The 26165-nt window shown below is 39.4% G+C and overlaps 2 protein-coding genes across 4 annotated transcripts; both read right to left on the bottom strand.

The window, feature by feature from the left end:
• Positions 1–11901, bottom strand: brpf3b (bromodomain and PHD finger containing, 3b). 3 transcript variants are annotated; one of them, XM_014336523.2, is made up of 13 exons: positions 11802–11901; positions 8120–9675; positions 7726–7882; positions 7459–7590; positions 6809–6937; positions 6228–6540; positions 4421–4714; positions 3135–3737; positions 2708–2789; positions 2533–2621; positions 2329–2423; positions 2082–2236; positions 1–1816 (listed from the first exon to the last, which is right to left on the bottom strand). In XM_014336523.2, the coding sequence occupies exons 2-13, from the start codon at positions 9649–9651 to the stop codon at positions 1633–1635; spliced, it is 3765 nt and encodes a 1254-aa protein (XP_014192009.1). In that variant the 5' UTR covers positions 9652–9675; positions 11802–11901; the 3' UTR covers positions 1–1632. The 3 variants fall into 3 exon arrangements, with proteins under 3 accessions (XP_014192009.1, XP_014192010.1, XP_005931520.1); XM_014336524.2 differs by lacking the exon at positions 11802–11901 and adding an exon at positions 10826–11787; XM_005931458.3 differs by lacking the exon at positions 11802–11901 and adding an exon at positions 10706–11786.
• Positions 11878–24924, bottom strand: mapk13 (mitogen-activated protein kinase 13). The gene is made up of 12 exons (XM_005931460.3): positions 24694–24924; positions 22694–22823; positions 22485–22543; positions 20419–20524; positions 17101–17130; positions 15953–16000; positions 15528–15642; positions 14844–14915; positions 14243–14322; positions 13336–13414; positions 12910–13083; positions 11878–12336 (listed from the first exon to the last, which is right to left on the bottom strand). Exons 1-12 carry the CDS (start codon positions 24804–24806, stop codon positions 12251–12253), a joined length of 1092 nt encoding a protein of 363 aa, XP_005931522.1. The 5' UTR covers positions 24807–24924; the 3' UTR covers positions 11878–12250.
• Between the last annotated feature and the right edge of the window lie 1241 nt (positions 24925–26165).

Genomic DNA, 26165 nt, shown 5'->3' with positions numbered 1-26165 from the left:
CACTGGTGATGGCAAGCTACAGTGTAGCTACAGCCGCCCTGGGGCGCACTGACAGAGGCGAGGCTGCCGGACACTGGCGCCACCAGGCGAGAACTGTAGCCTCTGTTTTCTGTACTTAACTGACATAAGTGGGACACAGTATGGTCTTCTACTGCTGTACGGCTTCAAAGTTTGGCGTGTTGTGTGTTCAGAGATGCTCTTTTGCATATCAGGTCACTAGAAGTGGTTATCTGAGTGACTGCTGCCTTCTAATCAGCACGAAGCAATCTGACCCTTCTCCTCTGATTTATAGTTCTTTTGCAGAGAACTAGAGGATTTCTTTTTTTGGAGGGCCATTCTTTGTAAACCCTAGAGATGGTTGAACTTCAGCAGGCTGCCATGTGATTGGTCAATGAGATAGTGTCAATAACAAGCAGTTGAACAGGTGTACATAACAATGAATCCTTTATCGATCAGTATTAAATAAGAAGAACACAAAACTCCAGGTAAGTATCCCAAAAGCTTTTTTCTTTTTTTAATATAGAATTTATTTCCCCAAATAAGGAAATACTGGTTACAGACAAAATATTTGGTGAGCAGGTAAAATATGCAGGTAGTACAAGCTTATGAAGGTGTATTTGTCCATTTGATAAAATAGGGCACTCTGTAATAAATAGAATCCTCTGGGAGGTGGGGACAGCAAATGTTGGTCTGAAGTAAAATCCTGAAACTAAACATGTGATGTCATCCATTTAAAAATGTTGGCTGCATGGTTTTAAATCCTCACGCCATTAAATAAGATTTTTGTCAACTTTAACCAATATAGCTTTATTTCTATAGTTCTGTCTTCCATAAATAAATTATTTCTCTCTGTATCAAAAAGAGAATACAAGTATAAAGAACAACGGCTCATTGTGTTGTATGCCCACAACGTACGCACACATACACGCACACAACACAGTTGAAATTACATCAAAGACAAGCTAAATAAACTGCAGCAAGTCAGGAATTATTAAATCTCCACAAATATACACAGCCTGGCTTTGTCCCTTGTGGGTTGATTGAAATACGCATTTTAAAACGGCAACATTAAATTAAATTCAGTTTGATAATACACTTACATATGTACACAAAGTGTGCCTTTATAATATACAATTGTCTCTGTAAAAGATTTAAATGTAAAAAGCTATTGTATAAAAGATGGCAGTGATGCATTCATTAGTCTTCTGCAGCTCATATAAATATATCAAATCTCTTCTGACTACTTGATTCCTTGGCAGCAGTAGCATTATACAAAATAGACGGGAATTCTTTTACATCAGCACATCCAGGAGGAGTAAGCAACACCTCAATACAACCCTGAATGGGGAATTTACTGCAGCAACACGGGACCTAAAGGTAACTTCATTCATGTCAGGAGTTCCACCTCCTCAACAATGACACAGAGGCAAACACCAGTCCTCTGTGTGTCAGACACTAGTGGTTTGGTAATAAACTACAGTCCAGGACTCGGTGCCACGGCAACCTCTTTTCGGACCACAGTGTGAATATGAATTCGACCGGCAACAGGAACAGCTCCACCTGCTGCTTTAAGACCAAAGAGAAAATGCATATCGGCCAACTGTGGGTGTACACAGTGCTCACAGAGGCCCCTTACAGGTACCCGGAAGCCACAAAGCCGTGGCTGTGGCTCACCCGGCTCTGGTGAATCATGGCGCGGTCGTATGCCACTTGGACAGATTTGCGGATGCTGGACTTGCGACCTTCCATAATGCGCAGCTTGTCAGCTGTGTCATCTACGCCCAAGGGTGTCACCTTGTCACGCGGAAGCCACTGCCTACAACACCCATGACAGAGGTTAGGATTATTATTACAGCCTTTTATCAAGAGTGATAAAATCTTAAATCTTAATCTTAAAAATAAAATTCAAATATAAAGAATTATCTACAAACAATTTTCAAATTATTTGTAAAGACAAACAAACTTTCCACCATTTGTCTTTTCATCACATGATACACCATCAGGTTTCACTAACCAAACACTTCTGACCTCCATGTGATAAATGGAGCATTGCATAACAGCAATGTTTATGTTAAACTCACCATGTCCGCTTGTTGTCAAAAAAAAGCACCAGGTAAAGTTTCTCATTCATCTCCTCCTGCCGCTGCTCCCCCAGACACAGGACATCTTTGGGTGGGACGGGGATCGGCACCCCATTGTGCAGCAGGCCCTCCTCAGGCATCTCGGGGTCAATGATCTGAAACAAACACAGCCCAACAGGGAATTTAAGCTACACCCTGAGCTGAACGCTCATATTAAATAGTGATATTAAGTCAGATCAGCAATTACCAGAGCAGGATATGAGGGATATCCCCGACACTTGGCCCAAACTAGGTCTAGTGGTTCCAGCTCCATCTCATCCTCTGATGTTTGACTACTATTGCCTGTCAAACAACAGTGACACTCAAATTAGTTCAGCGACTAAATAAATAATCAGGACATAAATGCAACTTAGCTTCAAGAGAACTTGGGATACAGGAGGAAAAAAAGTACCGGTGTAATCCGAGTCTCCGTTGATGATCTCCAGAAAGGGGACTTTAGAAAGAGCCGGTTTCCCAAGGCTACGTTTGGGTGGTGAGTTGCTGTAATACAATACATTATATTGTAATTTTATTATCAGTTGTTAGCAAAACAAACCACAAAGAACACCAGACACACAATGTCTTACATTTCTTTGTGGAGAACTGGGCAAGACCTAAACTCCAAGTCGGATCTGCTATCTTTGTGCGTGTTAAAGCCGTTGGTCAATCCTGAAAGTAAGAGCGAGAGAAATCAGAACAGCAGCAGATAAGAGCCAAAGGAGCAGGAGGGGAAGTCAGAAAAGATGACATATAAGGAGAACTTATGTCTGCTCTTGTCTCAGTTATATTGAAATCCATTAGACAATACAGGGCTAACTGTCTGACCAATCAGGTAGACCTAGGAAAAAAAACATATTCCTATGCTGTGATCAGTGCATTAGCAGCTAATAACAAATGTACAGTCAGCCCAATCCAGAAAATGTGATCCCTTCCAAGCGAGTCTTTAGGTGTCACTTCTCCTCTCTGAGCAGAACACTTTAAACTTAACGTCAGTAATCAAGCAAAGTTTCTCACCACTTTCCAGCGTGTGATTTAGTGTCTTCTCTGGCTCACTATCTGAACACATGTCTCGACTGGAAGTCCATAGTTCATTAAGGTTGGGGGGTCCTGGGCTCTTCTGTGGGGTTCTGCTTGGAGTGGTCAAAGGTGTGGAAGATGGGGTGCTGGCTGTGGAATTGAGTGCTGAAGAGTTGTTACTTGTATTCTCGTCTTGTGGTCCATTCCCATTCAGCACAGGATTGTCTCGCGCTTTGAACAACTTAGCTCCATTTTTTGCCTTCTTAAACAGCACGGAGGTCCGTCGCCCGACTCCCCCCGTCGGGGGCCGTGAGGTGATGCCTAGCTCTGCCAGACCGTTGGTCACTGTCTGTCCTTCACTGTGCAAACTGGGACGTGGCGAAGTTGACCGCTCTTGTGCGCTAATGCAATGAATGTTCTCTGTGGTGCCGTTTGAGAGGTCACCGTCCATCTTAAGGCGTTTGCAGGAGTAGCTGGGGGACTGGGGCTCCCCTGTGATTGGCCGCAGAGTGGGAGGCTCAAGAGGTGTGTCCCCCTGACGTGGAGGAGGAGCCGGCCCTGTAGGTTCCAGTGTCGGGGGCGAAGCGGGTTTGAGGTCCTCTGAAAGGAGAGGAAACGAATGATATTCCAATTCACTCAGCATTGGTTTTAAATGAATCTCCATTTAGTATGTAGTGTGATGCGGTGGTGCAGTATTCACACAGGAAAATGGTGTCACTCTGTAATGATTTACACTTCATTCCAACACTCTAACCACAGTCCAGAGGGAATTGACAGATTCTCTAGATATGGAGGACCTTATCAAGACAAGTGAAAAAGTACTTTGCTCTCACAACTGTACACCATCAACATGGTAACATGGTAGTATCTTTCGTTCTTTACTCAAATAGCAGGAGTTCTCCTGCCGTCTTCTATGGTGACACAAGACTGTTTGACTAGACTAGCCTTTAGTCAAAAGTGGGATGATATGGCATGACTGCATGTGGCCATGGAGAGTGGTGAGTCCATGAGAGTGATGTATAGAAGAGGTGCAGACATAGAGTTCACTGGGAGAGAGGATTTGTGAGGCAACCATGGCTAACGAGACTCTGTGGGCCCCTACTTACTAGACTGGAGACAGTGGGGTGGTTGGGGTTGGTGCGTGGGGGGGACCCTGGCTCAATTACCTGAGGACAATGTTCCGTTAGCTCATGTTCACAACTGGTCTCATTGAAAAAAAGTGGCTTTTTAAAGGTTCATGAATTGGCAATTTAATATTGCTGTAAGTCTCTCTCAGTGCCCACCTTTGTCTGAAGATGTGAGGCCGTTATCTGCCTTGGCGTCTTTGTCGTTGTCCTCCTCATCTTGCTCATCATCATCCTCTTCTTTGAGATGTCCATTGTGTAGGATGTGGCGGTGGGACTGGCCCTGCCTGCCCGTCCTGATGCTGTTGATTTCGCGACGAAGCAGGCGGATTCGTCGAGTTCGAGCACCGCTGCATCGCATCGATGTGACAAAGTCCAGCTTTTCCAGCAGCTCCTTCAGTTGTTCTTCCACTGTCATATGCAGCCGGTTCTCTGGATCCAACACGCTGTCAACTGAACACAGCAGGGAGTTTGGTTAGCGCAGACACTTAGGTACAACATGATAATAATACTTCAATGCTGACATTTCACAAAGATGACCAGCCAGGCTTGTCTTCTCAGAGATCTCAAAGGTTAAAAATTTCCCCTCTTTGCAGTGCTATTTCTATCTGAATAATTATTTAGCATGGACACCGCATATATTGTACATGATAGAATGAATACAAAACTCCTTTTCATCTGTAGTCCCTGGTCTATGATTTGCTTAAACATGAGTCAACTACAACTGAGTATAAAATGTGAGAAATACTAATTAAACCATCTCTTCCTCCAAACTCATATCCATCTCTATCAGTCGATTTATAAACTGTTGAATAAAATGAATAAACTGACTGTACCGGCAGCTTTTAAAGGAAAATATTTTCCTGCATGTTACTAAACCCATTATTTGATAATGTAAATTAATAAACACACCATTTAGTTTGTGTTTGGCTCACTTGCATGTCATATATTTTAGTATTGACTGGATTATTAAACGTCCAAAAGCTTAAAAATCAGACCAACTAACCAGAATGTAAAAAATACAAAATATCCTACTATGAAGAGTTGTTTCAGTTTTCACTGCCAGGACTAGACTTCATCTTTCTGCCATTTTCTCTCTAAGAAACTCAGCCCAAGAGCTCTCTATTTTCCTGGAACTTCATCAACTACTCAGCAATTATAAGTACTATGAAGCTTTGCGAATATATTTCCAGGTTTTCAGCAAATATATTTTAAGCCCAGCAACTTACTAAGCATAGGAAGAAATAAAGTTCAGTCAATAAGTTTAGCAAATGAATCTTATTAGCCTACTATTCCAGTTAGCACATAAAAACAGTTCAAGATTTAATAGATTTAATAACACTATGTTTACAAAAGATGTTTACAAAAAAAATAAACAAAAAACAATTACCGAACCTTTTTGCTTTCAGTCGTTTAGCCAGTTATCTGTCCACTTTTCATGTATTAAAGTAGATTGAACCATTCATATCTTCAACGTGATCAAAGTCGACTTTGATTGGATACTTTTCTGACTACCTTATTTTCCTATTATGAAATGCAGAAAAAAAAACAACAACTAACGGACTCTAAAGATATATTTGTACCCGGGATGTTTTCAGCTCTCGGGCATTACAAAATCTTTGGTTAAAACCCTGATAACTCCTCATTTCTGTTGTCAACTACACCTTCATTACTTAGATGCAGTACGTATTAATATTGCTGTTGTAGCAGTAGCATTTACTGTTATATAATGGTTAACAGCCACAGTGTGTACACTGTATACACAGAATAGTGTGTACTCTCTACACAGTGTTCTCTTAGTAAGGTGTTACTGGTATTTAAGCATTAACATGTTACAAAACTAGAAAATCTGAATATACTGACAAAAAAACAACCTAATCCTTTGGCACAGAAGAAATAACAGACTGAACACACACAACAGCTTCCAAACCACTAAAGACAGACACAGTATGATCCTCTGACTCACCATCCTCCCAGGTGCAACTGTAAAAGTCTCTTTTCTGGGGTGACTCTGGAAAGTGCATGCCAGTATCTAGGTCTAGCCCAGTGTTGGTGGCTTGTCGCTGTGCATGTCGTAGTATGGCCCCTCCAAGGTCTCGAAGACGTAGTGCTGCTCGGTGAAAGACAGTGTCCTTGGCATTGTAAAGAAGGCAGTTTGACACCATCAGGTTGAAGTCGGCCTCCAGGTCAGCCACTGAGCGGTAGGAATGACTTTCTAGTTTAGAGCGCATAGTGGAAAAGTCCATAGGGTGGCTAATAAACTCAAGGTAATCGGGGACCTGAGGACAAGACAGCATGAACGTTATCATCAGAATGGATGCATGTTTTAAACTACAACAACATCTGCACTGTGCAAAAAAAACAAACAAACAAAAACATGTAAATTCTTGTAAACTGTACTGTTACTGTTTTGTATAATTCTACTAAATTCTCAGACAATATGATACAAGAAATTGAACTATATGGGGAATGAGGAACACACTTCCTCTCACTTTCTGACACAATGTAAACTGTGTGCATGCGCATCTGTTATAATAAATGTCTGACCTCCTTGATGTCCACAGGCTGTGTAAAAATCTGGGCTGTGTCCTTCTCCTGTAGTTGGTCCAGAGTGGAGCGTAGCAGAGCCAATACTGGGGTCAACTGCATTTCCAGAGCTGCCTGGTGAACTTTGACCTGCAGTTGACAGAAGACATGTAAGTGATATTTACGCAGAAATTGCAAATCTAAAAAAGGTTAGGCTAGACAAACAGAGTGATCTGATTTAATGTTAACCAACCAAGAAAATGTTTTTATATATGAAAACATTATAAACCTTTTTTCAAAACAGAAATCTTCCAACAATCAATTCATGATCCATACAAAACTGGGTGACCAGTATCTCATATAAATAGCGTTCCTTTCGGCTCTGCCTCCCTATCAGTTTATAGCAGCCACCTGTTTATTATCATGTGGCAAAGACATGCCAACATACAATACACATGCTATAGGACAGGCCAAGAAAAAGCAGATTACCCAAACATAACAGAACTAAAGATTACACTGGAGAACTATTTAGGTAACTGCATTTTGAAGGTACTTCAGATCTTCATTTTGCCAACATTTTTTTTTTTTAAATTCAAAATTTACACGATGAACTGACAGCGTTAAATATGAAGCATGTAAACCAGTGAGGGTGGTTCATCTTTGTAAGTTACCTGCTCTCGTTTGAGTTTCTCTCTCTTGCGGATGAGCTCCACTAGAAGTCTGGCTTTTTCAAGGTCGTGGCGAAGCTTCTGCCAATATCTCAGTGCGTCTCTTGCTGCAGAAATCTTCTCATCCACTTCAGGCTATAAAGTACAATTCATTTTAAAACTTCTACAAACTATATTTAAACATATTAAATATCAAAACATATTTAAAAGCAAACAATGATTTTAGAAAAACAGCTACAGAGTGTTAAGGCTTCATTTCTGTGCTCTTACCTGTTCAGTATTCCTTTGGGACTGGATGTTAGAGTGCAAACGCCGAACCAGCGGCACACCGTTCCTCGACTGTCGCTTTAATAACCAGTATTTATAAAGCCTCTGCATGAACTGATTTTTCTTCTGCAGAATAATTCCTTTACAGATGATATTCAGCCTATATAACAGAAGGAAATGCAGTATTATGTTACTATCAATATGGCAAACATCAATTCAGGCTTCTCACTGTAGAACGCGTGAATTATGGTTATTTGAAATATCAACTAGATCAAAAAATCTCCAACAATTTGCTGCTTTTGATAAACTTTGTTTTATCAGATGTTCAAGCTAACTGCAGAAAACAATCTTATTTTGGGGAAAAAAGGAAAAAATAAAACAAAAAAAACAACCTAACCTGCTCGTGGGTATCTGAGGCACTGTCACTTGTGGTGATGCTGTGTGTTGGGATGTTGAGTCTGCATTCTTTTTCCCCTTCTTTTTATCTGTCTTGGCATCATCGTCAGACTTTCTGCCTTTTTTCGGTGTTGTCGGACCCTCAGTGTAGGCACTCCGTCCTCTGCTCGCCCTCCCTCTGCTGCCCACCACTCGTCCCTCACTCTCATCATCTGACCCAGTCTCTTGTCCTGGCGGAGAATGGGCCTCACAGAAAGCAGTCTTCTTAACCGAGAACATAGTCCCGTTAATGTTTGTTTCTCGCACAGGTTCTATCTTCATAAAGAGCCCAGCACGCTGAGCGCATGTAACATGAAATGCAGTGTAACAGTTGGCTTTATGACACTGAATAGATGCACCACGACCCTTCTGCTTACACAGGCAGCAAGTCAGTTTCCATCGTGCTGGGGGAATGTTATTAACTCCTTCCACTGGTTCCAGAAATACCGTGTTAGCAAAACAGACCTCGGGGATCCATATAGCACAGACTACATGTGCCCAGCGGCCATCACTCGTTTGCTTGAATGCGCCGCCACGGTTTGGACACAGAACACAGTCAACAGGTTTCTGAGGGGACTGAAGGCAGCAGCGGCATAGCCACTGACCCTCAGGGATGTAGGGCACTCCGTAACACTCCTGGTGCACAGCCAGGTTGCAGGAGTCACAGAAGAGGATGACGTTGCTGTTGAGGCACTCGTCATCCAGGCACACGCAGCAGAAGGCATCATCATCAATAGTGCTTTGAGAAGGCGCTCGGCTTCGGGCTTCCAGATATGCCTCCTCCTCCAATCGGTCCACCAGCCGCTCAAATGTTTCTGCTGAGACAGTTGAGCAACCCTCTGATGTCCGATCAGCGTTGACCATCTCCAGCCAGGCAGTGTCCTCTTCGTCCATGTCATATTCTGCCTCAGTTTCCTCCTCAGCTGAGGTTTCAATATAACGATAATATGCTGCTGGCAGAGGAGGGGCCTCAACTGGCGTAAAGGTTTCCAGCACTCGAAACTTAGGTTCAGGAAGGGTCATGTGATGATACTGTGATTTGTTTAGCTTTTCCGGTGATGGCGGATGAGAATTGGGGCAACTGTTCTTGGAGGATGGTGGCGACTTATTAGAGGAACATTTGGGGTCTTTCCTGCGGCTTCGTGGTGTGACAGGTTTGCGGGCTGTTTGGGCACTGCTGGTGGGAGGTGATGACTGCTCACTGTTCTCCTTGTTGCTGTTACACTCACTAATGTCCTGAGCCATCATCTCATCTTCAGTAATGACTTCCAAAGGCTCCAGAATAGAAATTCGGTGAAGCCTACCTTCTAGTTCCACTTCAACCACCTTCTGGGCCTGGGCATATGTCAACGTTTCTCTGCTTGGAGAAGCTTTTAGGCTGTAGGGGGATGGTGATCGTTGACGGGCCCCCCCACGCCCGCCAAATGTCCCATTTGACTTTCTCACATCTCCACCTCCTCCGGCCACTTGGCCTTTTCGACGTGGCTTCCTCATAGGCCACCAATCACACTTTTCCTCCTGTTGGTTAGAAAAGGAAATAAAATAAGAACACTGACTATAAAAAACAGCCAACATAAAAACAAATTTCTATTAGCATTTAGGGATGCAACATTCAAATACGACACCAGCGTTCTCACTCAGAAGAAATATATATTATAAGCTCAATTCCCAATGCCAATCCCAATCATAACATTTCTTATTATTATGAGTCTATGCTGTACTAGCTGTCATTACCCATTTTCTACCTATACTTATGTTCTGCTGTCTCAATACTTCACTAATGCCCAAGTGGCTAAAGTTCTTTCCATATTAACTCATTGAAATAGTCCTTCGACGTACATTACATAATACTGTGGTGATATTAGGCTGTAGCACCTGTGGTAAAAACAGTCCGTCATATCTAAACTCAGAAAACTCTTAGTCACCTGCAAAAGCTAACAAAAGCTAACAGAACAAACCACTGTAATGACTACGTTAGCTGCCGAGCAGCAGACTTTACTGACAAAACACACATGGCCAATAAAATCTTGTGTAGATTATTCTCGACTATATGTTAATAACTGCTGGCATCTGCTATCACGGCTTGACCCAACACAGTGGTCAAATCCAATCAGCTTTCGGGAAAGCTTAAATGATCCGACTCAGAGCCAATCAGATTCAAGGATCCTAGAGCCTCAACAGAGCTGTGTCCTTATTTCAGGAGTAAAAATGTCAGCCATATTTACAGTTTTAAAAACACTGTCCAAAGATTTTCTACTGTTTAATTTTTAACAGTTGTTGATTTTGTACGATTGATGCAGTTGGTTTCATTTCATCGTGTCGGTATAAGAACAACAGAGTAATGTAACGGCACTAACATGAAAGTGCCGAGAGTCTATAAGCAGGCTAGCCTGCTAACTTTATAAGCTGGGAAGTACTAACGTTAGCTTGTCTGATATTTTTAAACATTGACAAGGTGCATGACACAAAAAATCCTTACTAGCTAAAACTTTTAAGCCTGTCAATGATCACAAAAGGGTAGTAAAATGGCAAATGTATGCCATCTTACCAATTATGGCAACTGACTGACAGGAGTAACTCGACAGCCCCGGTAGGTTGAAGCCGCTTTTGCTGTAATGGTTGCCTAGCCAGGCGGCTTACTTGCTATACTCTCCAAGCTAATAGCTACCGTTAGCAATCCACAGTTTGCTGGTATAGCCGGTATATTTCGCTATTTTTCAGCGCTTCCGTTTCTTCACAGCACGGCACTTGGAAGGCACGCAATCAATCCCAACGGCTCACTGAGAACAAAAGTAATATATCTACATTAAAATATGAGAAAGCCCTACTGTCGGCCCAATTTTAAGAGGAGGAGGAATACTAGCCTCCTTCGGCTAGTTGGCTAGCAATTTGGAGCCCAGAGCAAGCTAAACCGACATCACCCAACATAATAAGACTTCCGGTTAGATTTCAAAATAATGTCCAAGATTGAACGAGTGCATTTTCTTCTGCCACAAACACGACTCCGAATAACACCTACTTATGTCATCTACCCTTTTCCCCATCTAACATGTCCTTTTAAGAGTATTTCACTGCATTGCAGTCTAAGGAAAAATAGTAGTCGGTACACAAATGCGCTAGGTTGGGGGAGACGTCGTCCTGAGTATCTGGGCTTTCTCATGCTTGTACTTACAATGCTTATTGCTTTATTTATGTGTTATCTGATTTAGATGTACCACATGCCATTTGTAGAGCTTGTCTGATATAAAAGTCGGAATATCGCATTCCAACGCGATTACATTCATTTATTTTGAGAGAGAACTGTCTCACTTCCTTTTTCGAGCAACCTGTGGGCTACCTTGACAACAGTCAACCGAGACAAGTTTAGCCATCCCCCCCCTGACGTCACTAGACCACGATTTTCGCGCGCGAGATCACAGGGTCAGTGAAAAGTGTAGTTTTTCATTTAAACCCGAGTATCAACAATATTTGGCCGATTTACTAACGTGCATGTGTCCAGTCACTTTGGATATACAAAGCATGTGCACAGAGGTGCACCATCATTAATTACTGTCAAGAACGTGTATTAAAATACATATTTATCTTGCATTGTGAAACAATATTCATAATACATGAATACACATACAGTCTCTTAATGTACCAACCCTGTCCAGTGTATATTCAAGCAATGTCACAGATGATTCAACTCAGCTGCCTCCTGTGCAAATGAGAAAGGCCACATCATGTTGAATTTTTTAATTGGAAAACAACATTGCAGTAAATCTTACAAGAAACCCTGTAGCATTTAGTTACAATAAATCCACACCAAAATCCACTGACAGGAAATGTGTAACACTATGAACAAGCTACATTTAGGAAACAGTTGCACATTACGTAAAAAAAGGGGATGATACAGTTTTACTCTTTTGAACACTGATTCAGGATATTAACTAATAATAATAATAATAATAATGGATTGGATTTATATAGCGCTTTATATTTATATAACTGAGTAAAAGATATATATGATGAATCCAGGCTTAGAATATACAAGGGCACAATTGGTTGTATGCTTGTTGTTTGGGGCATCAGTAATTACATGACATTCATCAGATCATGGAGACATGGTCAGAGTGTTTTTCCTCTTGGAGTCCCGCCGTGGGAATGGCACAAAGCTTTTCACCTCCCTGAAACACAATCCTGTGTAAAAATAAAAAAATAAAAAGAGGGAACGGGGTGTCAACTTAAATCAAGTACATTATTTAAAATATATGATGGTATTATGTTCATTTATTAATATTAATCTTTTTATCTTTATTATCACCGCGTATAGTTAGAAAGCAAAAATGACTGTTTATAAACAAAAAAACCCCCAATCCATAATGTATACATATATTTATTATTATTATTCTTTGCAAGCCATGTATTCATTGTATAAGACAAAAACCAACAACAGGCACTATTTTGCCAGGCACTATATTCCTGTGGCCCCCAAGAGCCACTGCATTAAAAATTGGTTAGCAAAAATGAGTTACAAACAAAAACACATACGTAACATAGACGTAATATCACCATTCGTTTTGAGATCAGCATACGGATTTGTAAAGATTTGAGTGTTATGAAAATAATTCCCAAAAGTTTTATATAGATGTTGATAATCCTGGTACCCAAGGCAGTCTACACAGTAAGTTTCATTCAGATTGTTTAACACATGTAGGAGGACTTAGAGAGAAGACATAGAGACATGATTATCATAGTAAGATTTCCACTTACGCTTCCATTCATCTAGGGACAATGTGTCGTTGTCATGACTGTCATCATATGGCAGTGGTTTGGGGAAATCATCGGGGTCCCGCAAGTTGTCAAAATATGGGTGCTCTAGAGCTAGTTCCGCTGTGGGCCTCTCATCTCCATCCAGAACAAGCATCTTCTCCAGCAGATCAACCCCTACAAAAGGTCAGCAGTGTGGAATAATGCACCAGTTTACTACGATACAAAAACCATGAAACTGAAAAAGTAAGTGAATATTTATCACTTAGCAGGCCAGAAAATGGAAAAGCTTTCATTAACAGGGTATCATGAATGACTTTTCGAATTATAGCCATACAAAGAAGAAAAACACCAAAGAAAGAAACAAAAAGTGTGATTTAAAAAAAAAAGAATAAAAATGTGGGAAAAAAAAAAAAAGGTGCATCTCACCATGTGCACTAGCTCTGGGAAACAACATTGAGAAGTCTTTTCGGGGATATCGAGGAAGGCCCTTGACATAATTTCTGGCCTGTTTTAAGATATCAAACACAAATACCCAGACACAGAATATTTTTTATTCAATCTTTAAGTATGGCAACAATGATTTAGTTTAACTGTGATTACAAAATGAAATAATAAAAAAGGTCTTCATTTATCAAAGACAGGCTGATTGTTTCATGTTGTTATTTTGTAAAACTGAATTGTTTGTTATTCACCTTGCAAAAACGAAATAAATCCATAGATAGAACTATATTTGATTTCATACTCATATACAGCTACACAGTCCTTGTTCAAATATGACTTCCAAAGATGGAACTGTATATTCAATTCGTCACGTGTGCATGTGAGCCATCTTGTTAGCATTGTGCTGAAACAAGTCTAAGGCCATTTATAAAATCCTATAGAGTTGCAAAACAGGACTTTCCAAAAGCCTTAACTTCCTTCCTATTAATGCATCCTACTACAGGCTTTTATTAATGCCCTGACTGTTCCTCTAGTGCCACCCTCAGGACAATTTCTAGATTTTAACTACTCACATCTGGTAAAGAAAAAAAGGACATGAGAGTCCGGCAAAATTTCCCGTATGTCACTCTAGGTTGCAGTATGCTGTACATTTCTACCTCAGAGGGCTGTCGGTGGAACTTTCACTTTGTATGCTAATTTCATGGGTTTCAGTTTAGGATCTAGTGCACCACAGCTCAAATGCTTTCTGAGATATGATGCTTTTTTATGCTCACTCTGAGAGAAATCACTTATAAAAAAATGTTTAACATTAAAGGCAATGGACATTTGTAAAATTTTCTGTGCAGATAGTACTCCTAGTGCATAACTGCATATTTATGACGGTTCTTCCTACCTCTGGAGTGTCCAGCTTTTGGATGAACTCTGGCCCGGGCACACCAGTTACTTTCATGATCTGAGTCAGCTGGTCCATGTCTTATAGCAAACAGCTTATAATCAAGGATTTTTACTCTTACATTCGTGGTTCATTGAGCAGAACATAGAGATATGAAGCAGGCATGCAAAACAGAATAATAAAGGAAAATGACATCACAGAAAGACCTGTGATGTCTTTATTTCCTAGCAGAGCTATAAATCAGTTCACTGCATCAGAAGCAAAATAAGAACATAAAAGAGAAATATAACAAACGCAGGAGCATTTATAACAAGGTAGGGGGGAAAATTGACTCAGGAAATATGCCGCTTTTGCTCTGTATTAATATACTGTAACTGCCTCTTGTGCTTGATTTTGTGTCTTTATAGAGCTTGTCATCAAGCACCTTTCCATCTCCTATATTATTACAGTGGTTTAATAAAGTGATATTAAAGCTTTAAAGGGATTTCACACAGTGTGCTTGATACCATTCTCTTTGCATACTGACATTCATTATTCAACTTATTATTTATCACACAGGCTGGTAAAGTTTAGTAAATGGACCAAGCTGAAGAAAAGATACAATCTTTTCCTTTGAAGAGGGTCTTTCCATTGATCATTTCTGCCATTATGCAGCCCACAGACCAGATGTCCACTACAAGAAACACCAAAGGAAAGTAGCATTAGTGAGAAATCATGAAGAATACATAACACCAAGAGGGTTATAAGTTTAGCTGAGTGCAGCAGGAATGAGGAAGGTGGCATTTATATGCCAGAGCACAGTTCCTATTCACAGCAGAGAGCTGAATATGTTGTGTGCTTTGAAAGGGGGAATATTCAGTGAGTAATACTATCCTAAACTTGTCAGAGCTGCTTTCGCAGCTACACTCCACTCTGTGGATGCTATGTACAAAATGAAAAACCACTATCTCCTAAAGGAACATAAATCCTGGGTTTGCAGTGACAGTTCTGTCATTGAGTCTCAGCACTGTCAGACCATCTGTGTCAACAGATTAAGAGGAGAAAAACCCCCCCAAACATTTCTTTTCTCAAGATGACATCCATGCAACTTCAAATATTTGTCAGGAACTAGGAACAGGATTACAAAAGTTGCTGACCCTTGAAGAACCATACATGCAACAATGAAAGCTGGAGTGTCGAGACGTTTTCACGTAACAAACAACAAATGGTCACAGCACCAAGAGGCCAACTCTAGACGACAGAGAGAACGGTGGGAAAGAATATGTAACAGCTACAATTGTCTTGCCAGTCTGAGTGTAGTGCATCCAGTTCAGAATGACCTCAGGCGCCCGGTACCAACGGGTCACCACGTAGCCTGTCATTTCAGCATCAGTACTGCGAGCCAGCCCAAAGTCCAGGATCTGTATCAGCAGCAATGAAACGGATGACAATCTCAAACATGTACTTAGTGTCTCACAGGCTGTTTACTTTTAATGAAACACATAAAATATTGCATACATATATATGGCAATCTCATATAAACAATAACAAATGATTCTATCGTTTCAGGATTATTTCGAGTAGGTTTGCACAACTGTATGCAAATGAACTTCTTCTTCTACCTCCTGTATATTGTTAATTACATCGACTGCTGAGTCCTACTGTGTCTGCTGCCGGTGCTGCCCTATCATCTCACTGCTTCTCATATGCAGTAATGCAGAAAGTACATACCTTTAGTTCACAGTCTTGATTAACAGCCAAGTTTCCAGGCTTAAGATCCTGTTAGAGAAAATGAGTCGAATGACGGTTACTTAGTCCAAATGGTAATTAAGAAGAAATTACAGTGATTGGAGCACAGGCGCTTACTAGAGCCAGTAAGAGCTTTAGTGCACGTGCTTCCTGTGGTCTCACATGGCTCAGCTGAACTCAAACACAAGAATGTTGTGGGGACTTAAAACAAGGACTTCAATATCGTGACTCAACTACAAGATGACTATAAGACACACTGCCTCAACTCTGCAGTTAGTGCTGCAACATAAGGTGTGAGAAGTGTATCACTGTCAGTAGGTGTTGATAAAAATTTATCTGCTTTAAGCGTTATAGGAGTAACAGCAGGGTAACACTTCACAGTGTAGTGATTTGCACATTTGTCTAACAAGCCAAAGATCCCTGGTTTGAACTCAGGAGTGGACACACATCCCTCTGGGGCTGTGTCACGAAGAACATAAAAATCTGCTGCACCAAACATGGGGAGCTACCTGCTGTAGCAACCCAGTCTGAATAAGGAAGCCAGACTGAATAAGGAAGCCAGTCAGAATAAGGAAGCCAAAAGTGGCTCTTACTTTACCGACAGGTCTTTGACGTCTTGGAACTGGAGTTAAAGGGTGTGACCTAACAGCTCCAGACATGCACACGCATTAGAGGAGTTAAGTCATCCTACCTGTTTGGGCACGCTTTCATCTGACTGCTTAACAAATGAATTGCAAAATATATTTCCAAAGAACATGAGGAATACCAAATCTGCAATCTGAGTCACAACATTGTGCGGTACAAAATCCTGCACAGATTACAGTCTGAGTCTGAGGAAATCAGGTCGGAGAAGTGAGTCACTTCCTCCGACCTGAGGAAGTCGCCTATTTCTCGCTACAGATTATTGATCGGAAATTTTTCATTTTTTTTATTTTGTGCAGTGCTTTGTTTATCGTGTTACACTGGTGAAGCACATTGTGATACAGATTTTTAACAGTGCTATATAGATAAAGTTATCATCATTATTATTATTGACAATAACCTGAAAAAGTCAACTTATCATAAAACAGGAAAAAAGTTACTCCCAAAACAGCTCAGCTTCCTGTAATGGGACAATGAGTTATACTTACCCTGTGGATAATCCCAGCCTTATGAATGTACTGCAAAGGAATAAACAGAGCAGCAACACTTTAGTTTACTTTGTCATTTTTTACCATGCCTAGTTAGGCTAAATTCAAAGTAAAATTTTATTAGAGGAGTTTGATGAATAACTTTTTGGCCACACAGCAAATACCTTTTAATTAATAACTAGGCTTGTTAATAATTATATCCATTGCATTGTGTGTTTCATTGACTCATTTAAAGCAAAAAAGGCTAACTCTCCTGTAATTTCTCTGTAAGTATGTGCTACATGATACATACAGTCATGTAAATCCTAATCATGAAATATTTATGATAATTACTAATAATCTGTTATTTTATCTTTTATTATTAATAAATAGCAAAACATGTGATTGCAGTCTTTCAGCTTTAATCCAAAGGGATTGAAAGAAGTGTTGCATTAACTGTTTAGGAATTAAAGCATTGTTTATACACAGTCCTCCATATTCTGAGGCTCAAACCAAATTGACAATTGAATCATAAGCAACTTTATCTCAGGTGAGGCTTGAAATAACATGTGACATTGATTCAGTTGAATTTGTATTTCACAGCTTTTCACTCTCATTTTAAACACGATAGCCCAAGTGACAGAGGCCAACATGAGGCTGAAAACAGCTTCGCAACATTGAGCCAAGTCAAGAAAACTTGTGAGAAATCAGCTGTATCATTTTTTAAAAGTGGATAATCAAGAAAATCCCTCATGAATGGAAATACAGAGATTTTGCAACAAATCGTACGCCACTAGACTTAAGAACACGTGTGTCAGGTTAGACTTTGCCAGAAAACATCTAGAAGAGCCTGTAAAAATTCTGGACAAACATTTTTTGGGTCAGAATGACACACCTATCAGGACAGATTCCACTTGTACATTTCTGTATTGTATACACTACAGTTCTCTAAGATACTGGAAAAACTCTTCATAAAAAGATTTGACAGTTTTGTGGAAAAATATGAATTAATGACAGATAGTCAGTATGGGTTCAGAAGCAACAGATCAACAGCTTTGGCACTGATAGATTTAATGGAAAAGATAACGGAATGTATGGATAATAAGAGGGCATTTGATACTGTTAATCATGAAATTCTATTAAAAAAAACTGGAAAAGTACGGGTTTAGGGGAGTGGTTTTGGAATGGTTAAAAAGCTATGTAGGGAATAGGCAACAATATGTACAAATAAATGAATATAAATCTAATTTGATGGATATAGCTTGTGGAGTACCTCAAGGTTCAGTACTGGGTCCAAAAATGTTTATTATGTACTTAAATGATATCTGCAGAGTATCGGAGATTTTAAAGTTTGTAATATTTGCAGATGACACAAATATACTGTGTTCAGGTGTGGAATTGCCACAGGTTTTGGGGATGATCACACAGGAATTAACGATATTAAAGAAGTGGTTTGATATAAATAAATTATCATTGAATCTAGATAAAACCAAATTTATGTTGTTTGGAAACCAAAAGAAAAACATCAAAGTAGAAATATGTGTTGACAATGTATATTTAGAAAGAGTAAATGAAATAAAATTTCTTGGGGTGATCATTGACCACAAGCTCTGTTGGAAGCCACACATTACTTATGTTCGGGGGAAATTGGCACGGGGCATTGCCGTCCTGGGGAAAGCAAAGCATATGTTGGATCAGAAAGCACTGCACATTTTATACTGTGCTTTACTACTGCCATATATGAGCTACTGTGTAGAGGTCTGGGGAAACACATACAAAAGTAACACACAAACAATAACTATAATACAGAAAAGGGCCATTAGATTAATAAATAATGTAGGGTACAGGGACCATACAAATGCACTCTTTGTCAAAATGCAAGCTATTAAATTCCAAGACTTGGTGAAGCTTAAAACAGCGCAAATAATGTATAAAGTAAGAAATAAATTGCTTCCCAAAGAAATCTGTAAATTGTTCATAGAAAGAGAAGGTGGGTATAACTTAAGAGGGAAATGGAATTTAAAAATACAAAGTGCTAGAACAACTTTAAGAACTATGTCTATCTCAATTGCAGGAGTTAAATTATGGAACAGTCTAACAGAAGAAATAAAAGACAGTCAAAACATAAAACAGTTTAAAGTAAAATATAAAAACCTAATTTTAAATAAGTATAAGAATGAAGAAAACGGGGTTAACCCAGGACGGTAATGTTGCTGGTAATGGTGTTGTGGTTCTTTTTTGGTTTTTTTGTTTTGGTTTGTTTGTTTTTCCATAACTTGTGTATCTGCAAATATACACATTCTGTATTTTTCATATGAAAGAAACTATACTGTGGTGGGGCTTGCTAATTTCTTGTTTTTGATTTATGTATGTTTTGTTTTGTTTTGCTTTACTTTTGTTTCATATGTTGTTTGTTTAATTTAAGACTAAAAAAAAATTAAATGAATGAGAGGTAAAACTTGAGGGGGTAGGGACAAATAAGTAAATACTTCTGCCTACTCCTTTTCAAACAAATAATGGAATGATATTTTGTAATGATTGTGAAGGCACATGTTTGAAATGTTTGAAATAAAAATGAACTGAACTGAATTATTAATGCCATTTCCACTTTTGCACAATCCCAATCTTTTGTCATTTAACTTTGCTTTATCTTAACTTTTTATTTCCCTTTTTTAAATTACTGTTGTAAATATATTTTTTTGGCACTACCTCAAATTATAGGGTATTCACTCTGGGCCTGTGGTACTTTTATTTTTAACAATGTTGTTTTTTTTAATTGTAGAATATAATATTTTTAGTCTTCATCCTGCAGCTGTATCATAGTAATTTCCCTTGTGAAATTGACAGAGTATGCATCAATCTGTCTGTCCTTCTGTCTGTCTGCCACTGAAACTGGACCATTAGTGATTATTGATGATGTGTCTGCTGATAGAAACAACAGGATGAATTCTGAAGCGTACAGGGCTATGTTCTCTGCTCTGATTCAGCCAAACTCTGCTGAACTAATCAGACAAATGGGAGTTTCTTAAGGCAAAGAATGTAGACATCTAAGTCAGTCACCTAATATCAACCCAACACAGCAGGCTTTTTTTTTTTTAAGTTATTGAATATAAATAGGAAGACCCCATAAACCAATTAGCAACTGAAGATGAAGGTGAGTTGGTGGTGCCATAGTGGTGTTGTACAGAGGCTAACTACAAAAAAACCCACGTCTTTGTCCAATAAATTTTGGAACAACATATACAACAGTATTATTCTGACATGACTCTGTTAAACAGTTACATTGGAATATAAATATAGTTCATTTCTGAAGTTTGGTAGAGATCATCTTTGGCTCACCCTGAGTCCACAAAGCATCTGGTAGACAAGAAACTGGACTTTGTCTTCTGAGAGTTGACCCCGCACCTTTGACAGGTCAGTAAACATGTAAGGCATTACCAGGTAGCTGGGGGGGGGGAAAAAAAGAGGAAGAGAGGTGCAGTGAGACAACCCTGAGGCAGAGAGTAAAGTAATTACCTCAGCCTAACAGTCCAAACATGATATACGACACTGCCTTAGCAAGTCATCCTATTCTTAACTTCCACACCCTGTCTGTGCTGTAATCTGTCCTGTCTCCCTTTGACCAAGGAGCTTGGTGGACTTGCGTATGTTTACATAACTTCCAAATAAAATATTCTTCCACCTTTTTTAGAGTCTCCTCATGTGATGCAGCAGCAGCTTAAATCTTAGCTGTGCATGTGAGAAAGCAAATGTCTCCATTAAAATTAAACTACCATAACAATTATAGGTTGTTCATTTCTTGGTAAATGAGCAAACTTACAAATTCAGCAGGGAATCAAATAATTATTACCCCCCACTGAATAATACATGACAATTAAAGGACAATATGTCCTCTTTAAGGTAGACAGAAAGTGTGCTTTCAGTGTGGGAAAGGCTCTTTCACAGGCATGCTCACATGTTTCCTGGAAAGTGAAAGAAAAATTAAGTTGTCATATTTTTCTTTAACGTTACAAGTAGATGTCGCAACATGTCTCACAGAGTAATCTTATATGATCCTGACTATAAAATCTTTCCCTAATCACTCTAAACTAGAAAAACCCCACAGATTTTTTCTGCAAGTACTGCATTCCTCCAAGAGTTTTAGTGTCGAGTGCTTAAAGAGAAAAAACAGATCTCTGACAGCATGTGCACCATGCTAATGTGGCGACTGTGGCAGGAGGCAGAGTGGCGCATCCACCAATTAGAAGGTTGGTGTTTTGATTCCCGCCTTCTCCAGTCTGTATGTTGATGTATCCTTGGGCAAGATACTGAACCCCCAATTACCCCTGATGGAGCCACTGCAATTTGAGTGTGTGCGAAAATGTTAGAAAAGAGCTTAGGGATATGACTGGTATCAAACAGCTCCATCCAAGGAGAAATACCGCCATTAACTTCCGTCTCTATGTGGGACCAGATGGGTTTAACTGGTGCAGTAGGTAACCAAGCAAGGGCAATGAAAAACCTCCTTGTTTTGCACTCGCTTGAGGTTTCTTAATACTTAAACGATGCAGTGAGCTACCCCAAAGAAACTGCCAGATCAAAAAGTCTAAATCTTTGAAATACTTATCTGGAATGTGTAATGGAATATTAGATAAAATATAAAATATCATGGGTGCAGTTATCATCGTAATACAACTAATTTGGTAGGGTAAGGAGATTTGGTATCTCACCAAAACTGTCCATACTTGGTATAACCACAGAACTTTCTGATGGGAGATTTTCGCAGTTATACAAAAAGATGGATTATTTTGGCTCTTACTACGGCCAAACGGGTCCTGCTAAGGCATTGGCGGAAAAAGAACCCCCCCTCCCTATGAAGAGTGGCTAATGACAATGGCTAAGTTGGCGTCTTACGAAAAAGTGACTTATGGTTTATTAGACAAATTGCATCAATATGATTGTATTGGGCCCCCTTTACAAGCTGGCTTTCTATAACTTGAAGAACAGAGGAGTAATGACAGAGTGGTGGTGTGGGGATTGGTGTGTGAAGAAAGAATAGGATAACTTCCCTTTGTTTTGGTTTTTGTTTTGTTTTTTTGTTGTTGTTGTTTTTTAAACTATTTATTTATGTATTTATCCTTAAGTTCTGTTATTGAAGTTTAAAATGAAATAAATAAAAATTGTTGATGATAAAAAAGAAAAGAGCTCAGGGATAGAAAAAAGTGCTTTTATAAATGTGTGTGTGTGTGTGTGTGTGTGTGTGTGTGTGTGTGTGTGTGTGAGGCTTTAGTAGTAAAAAGTGCTTTGAATTCTTAATTAGACTAGAAAAGTGCTGTATAAGCACCAGTCCATTTGAACCTGCAGATCATTTAAAGTGTTGTCTGCCTTTCCCCGAGCGGTTTGCTAATAAGATGAAGAATACTCACAAGTCCTGGAAGTCATCCAGGCTTAGGGCAGGTGTAAACACATCGATAAGTCCTATCACCTAGTTGGAATGAAAGAAGCAGGTGACAAATACTAAAACATACAAGCAATGGCTCATTTACAGAATATTACTGCATCACAGTGCTGTTACAATGCAAAAAACACAACTTCCTAAAAGCGACTGAGTATGCATAGTGTATAGTCTACTCACATTTTCATGTTTCATGTGTTTGAGCAGTCGGAGCTCTCGGTAGGCCCTCTTAGCAAAGATCTCTGACTGGAAAGGCCTGTGGAGCTTTTTAATGGCCACCTTTTCTTTATTCTTCTCATTTAGTGCTGAGCTGTTGGGAATGATAATGTAACAAGTCATTAGCTGGCTGCTGTTGCTTGGACCTTTTAGTCTCACTATAATGTTCACCATTTGAAAACGATAGTCTATTTTTGGGGTTTCAGTCACACTTAGAGGCTGTGTATGAAACACAACGCAAAAGCATAGATGATGTGAGATAGAGATACTGTACGTGGGACTCATTCTCTAAATGTGTGGTGGTCTGTGGTTTACTGAGTTATCAATATGTGAATGTTTGGCAGCTCTTGACGTGCATGTTTGCAGGGCACCAAATCGTAGGAGGACAGGCTTGTTAGGCTATTTGGAGCCGCATCCACCAACACACACTGCACACTTCACTGTGTGCTGTGAACAACACTGATGCAGTAATGTCAAATATTGCAGCCGGCTTTACATGAAACAGCTAATCCATGCCAAGCAAATAGCTACAATAAAAACAAAACAAAACAAAACAACAACAAAAAACATGAAACTGCAGGCTGTGCTTCTGTTTGTTATTTCCTTTCCCTCCTCCATTTACAGGTAGGTTCAGATAATGTTCACGGTGTTCATGAGATGCTGCTTCTTTTAAAGGTCGACCAGTCTGAGCTTTTTAACAGATCATAACTCCCACACTATTATGCTTAAAGCCTAGTCAGCATGCCTGAACACTGCTGCTGTGACAACAGGAGCTTTCAGGTCAGTAAAGAGTTTTTTCACCGTTTATCTAGGTTCTCAAAATTTTACCTACTAAGATTTATCCGTTAATTCAGTTCATTTCAATTGTATGTATATAGTGCCAAATCACAACAACTGTCACCTCAAGGCCCTTTAAATTTAGTCCAATTTAAACTAAGTGCTGTCATAATTTATGAGTTTATATTTTTAGTCAAAATAAGTTAGAACAACTGTGTGGTAAAGTTCATTAGGAAGGCACATTTGACAGTGAAGAAAATCAGTGATTTCAACAATAACGTAAGGGTTAATGTACACAATAATGGATAAAAGGCAAAAGGCTGGCTTTTTTTCTTCAAATATATTGACCTTTGGTTATTCTTAAGAGCACTTACGTGACAGCAATATGAAACGTAGCAATGGCCTTGTGTGTTTGACAGCTGCCACTGTTCCAGCATTTGCCATTTTATCCCTCATGACATATTAATATAATAATAGGCTTTAGCGCTTTCTGAATAGCTCTTCTCAAATGGTTCTTTACAGTTATTAACATTTTATGAAGGCAGCTACATGACTAAACTTGAAGCATTCTAAATGTGCAAACAGAAATTATTTTAGAAACCCTAATCAGGGATTGTATGTATCCAGTTAGCCAAATAAAAACCAGGGAGGTTGTAAAAACGCAATGATAAGTGATGTTGGCTGTATCTAGTTTCCTTAATGGTTTGACACCCGATCCCCCATTTTTATGTAAGCCTGCAAAAATAATTGTATTGCTAAAAAAACCCCAACAACAACAAAAAAAGAACCCAAAACAAAAAAAGAGAAAACAAAACATTTAAATTGCTGCACGTTTTTACGTAAACAGTTATTCTGGTGTTTAACTGTATCCTGTATGTAACTGTATGATGCCATGAAAATGGAAAGTGGCCATCTTTAATACAGCCTTTCAATCATAACTCCTACTCCTACTGCAGGTAAACATAAGACTAAGGTAAGGTCCACATAACGGGCTGTGTGGTCGTCGTGCTATAATAGGTGCTTACTTGCTACATGAGTTGACTGATTGTGCGACCACTCTATGTTAGACTGTACAGGATATAACGCAGGCCCACTACACACTGTGTGCAGCCAGTGTAGCTAACGTGAATGAGCCCCAAATGCGACACACACTTCTTGCAGTGCACAGTAAATGATAAATCACTCACCATACCGAGCCGTAAGCCCCGGTCCCTATCTGTTTCAGGTGCGTGTATTTCTCCTGGACTTCCCACACCGTGCTGTTAATTTCCTCACGGGTGAAATGTGCCCGAGTCTCCATGATGAAGAGGAGCAAGCGAAGCTACAAAAAACTTCTCCCTCCTCCCGTGTGCCTGTCACTTGCTCAGAAGGTAAAGCAAAACACTCACTGTTCAAGTACCAGCTATTACGCCTTACATCCCACTTCCGTTAACAGTTTTCAAAATAATTTCCAACCGTCGCTGCGTGGGAGTGATGCAAGAATAAAACAGGCAGCTAGACTGAATATATTATATAGAGCTCATTAAAAAAACAGAAAGAATTCAGCAGGGCTGCTAATTGTGATACAAGCAATCTACTCGATAAACCAGACTGTTAAATGTTCTTTTTAAGACTCAACTTTTATCTTACACTATTATATCTGATCATAGTTTATAATGAAGCTTTACTTTGAAAGCAAAAACCAACTTCCGGTGTAATCCTCTGACGCCCTTTACACTGCGCCCTCAGTACCAGTATGAGGCATCTGTTTGCAAGCAACTAGTTAGTCTGTACAAGCATAACCTGATGTAGGCGTTGCTTTGTAGAAGACTGTTTGATCAGAAAAAATGAAACCTCCATCCAATGTGTGGAAACATAACTGAAAAACCTGCTAAAACCACGAAATTAGCAGTGTAAAGAATCAGACGAGCGGACGGCTTGCTTGCTGAAACATGTCGACATGACTCGATGTACTCTCACCCACGCACAGTAGGTGTCATTTGTCATGAATAATTACTGTACGTTGCCAGAAGTTTGTGAATCATGACAGCCTACAGCAGGCCCCATTCACACATACAGGAATCGACGAAAACACGAAGCCTGGAGGTTTTGACTTTCTATACAATATGTTGGTTTTGTAGCTTTAAAAATTCATAACCTGTTACTGCTATATTATGTACATTTTACATACATTTTAACTTAAAAAAAATCTTTTTGTGCCCGATTTTCAGCACCTGTGTATTAGAGCTGTTAAAGTCTGCAAATGTAGGGTGTCATCAAAGCACCCTACACCCCTGGATCTGCTCTCTAGTGTGTTTTCCCTTTCTGAGTGGGAATTGTGTGTTACAGTGACATGTGTTAGTTTTCACAACTTAGCCAACAAAATTAGAGTTTCCTTAAGTATTGATAGCATATTACTATCAGCATTTTTACCTCTAAATCAATAAAGAAAATTTCAATAAATCATTCAAATTTTTTAAAAGAACTGATTAGGAGGGGAAGATATACTGAGAGACAAAGTATTAATAAAAACTTATTAATAAAGTGTTATTAAAACTACAGTTTTACAATCGCAGGAATAACCAAATGCAATATATATATCTATATATGAAGTGATAGTTATATATATATATATATATATATATATATATATATATATATATATATATATATATATATA

Source organism: Haplochromis burtoni, unplaced genomic scaffold, assembly GCF_018398535.1.
Source record: "Haplochromis burtoni strain Fernald_Lab_line unplaced genomic scaffold, NCSU_Asbu1 Contig_141, whole genome shotgun sequence".
NCBI classification, from domain to species: domain Eukaryota; kingdom Metazoa; phylum Chordata; class Actinopteri; order Cichliformes; family Cichlidae; genus Haplochromis; species Haplochromis burtoni.
Note: the sequence above shows the minus strand (reverse complement) of the source record. Positions and strands in the feature narration are given on the sequence as shown.

Coding starts and splice junctions, on each gene's coding strand:
- brpf3b (XM_014336523.2), bottom strand. CDS start 9,651: ATGAGGAAGCCACGTCGAAAAGGCCAAGTGGCCGGAGGAGGTGGAGAT. Junction 2,424..2,532: donor CGGAGACTCGGATTACACCG/GTACTTTTTTTC, acceptor GTTGTTTGACAG/GCAATAGTAGTCAAACATCA. Junction 2,237..2,328: donor ATCCCTCATATCCTGCTCTG/GTAATTGCTGAT, acceptor TGTTTGTTTCAG/ATCATTGACCCCGAGATGCC.
- mapk13 (XM_005931460.3), bottom strand. CDS start 24,806: ATGGAGACTCGGGCACATTTCACCCGTGAGGAAATTAACAGCACGGTG. Junction 22,544..22,693: donor AACACATGAAACATGAAAAT/GTGAGTAGACTA, acceptor CATTCCAACTAG/GTGATAGGACTTATCGATGT. Junction 17,131..20,418: donor AGATGCTTTGTGGACTCAGG/GTGAGCCAAAGA, acceptor ATTCCTTTGCAG/TACATTCATAAGGCTGGGAT.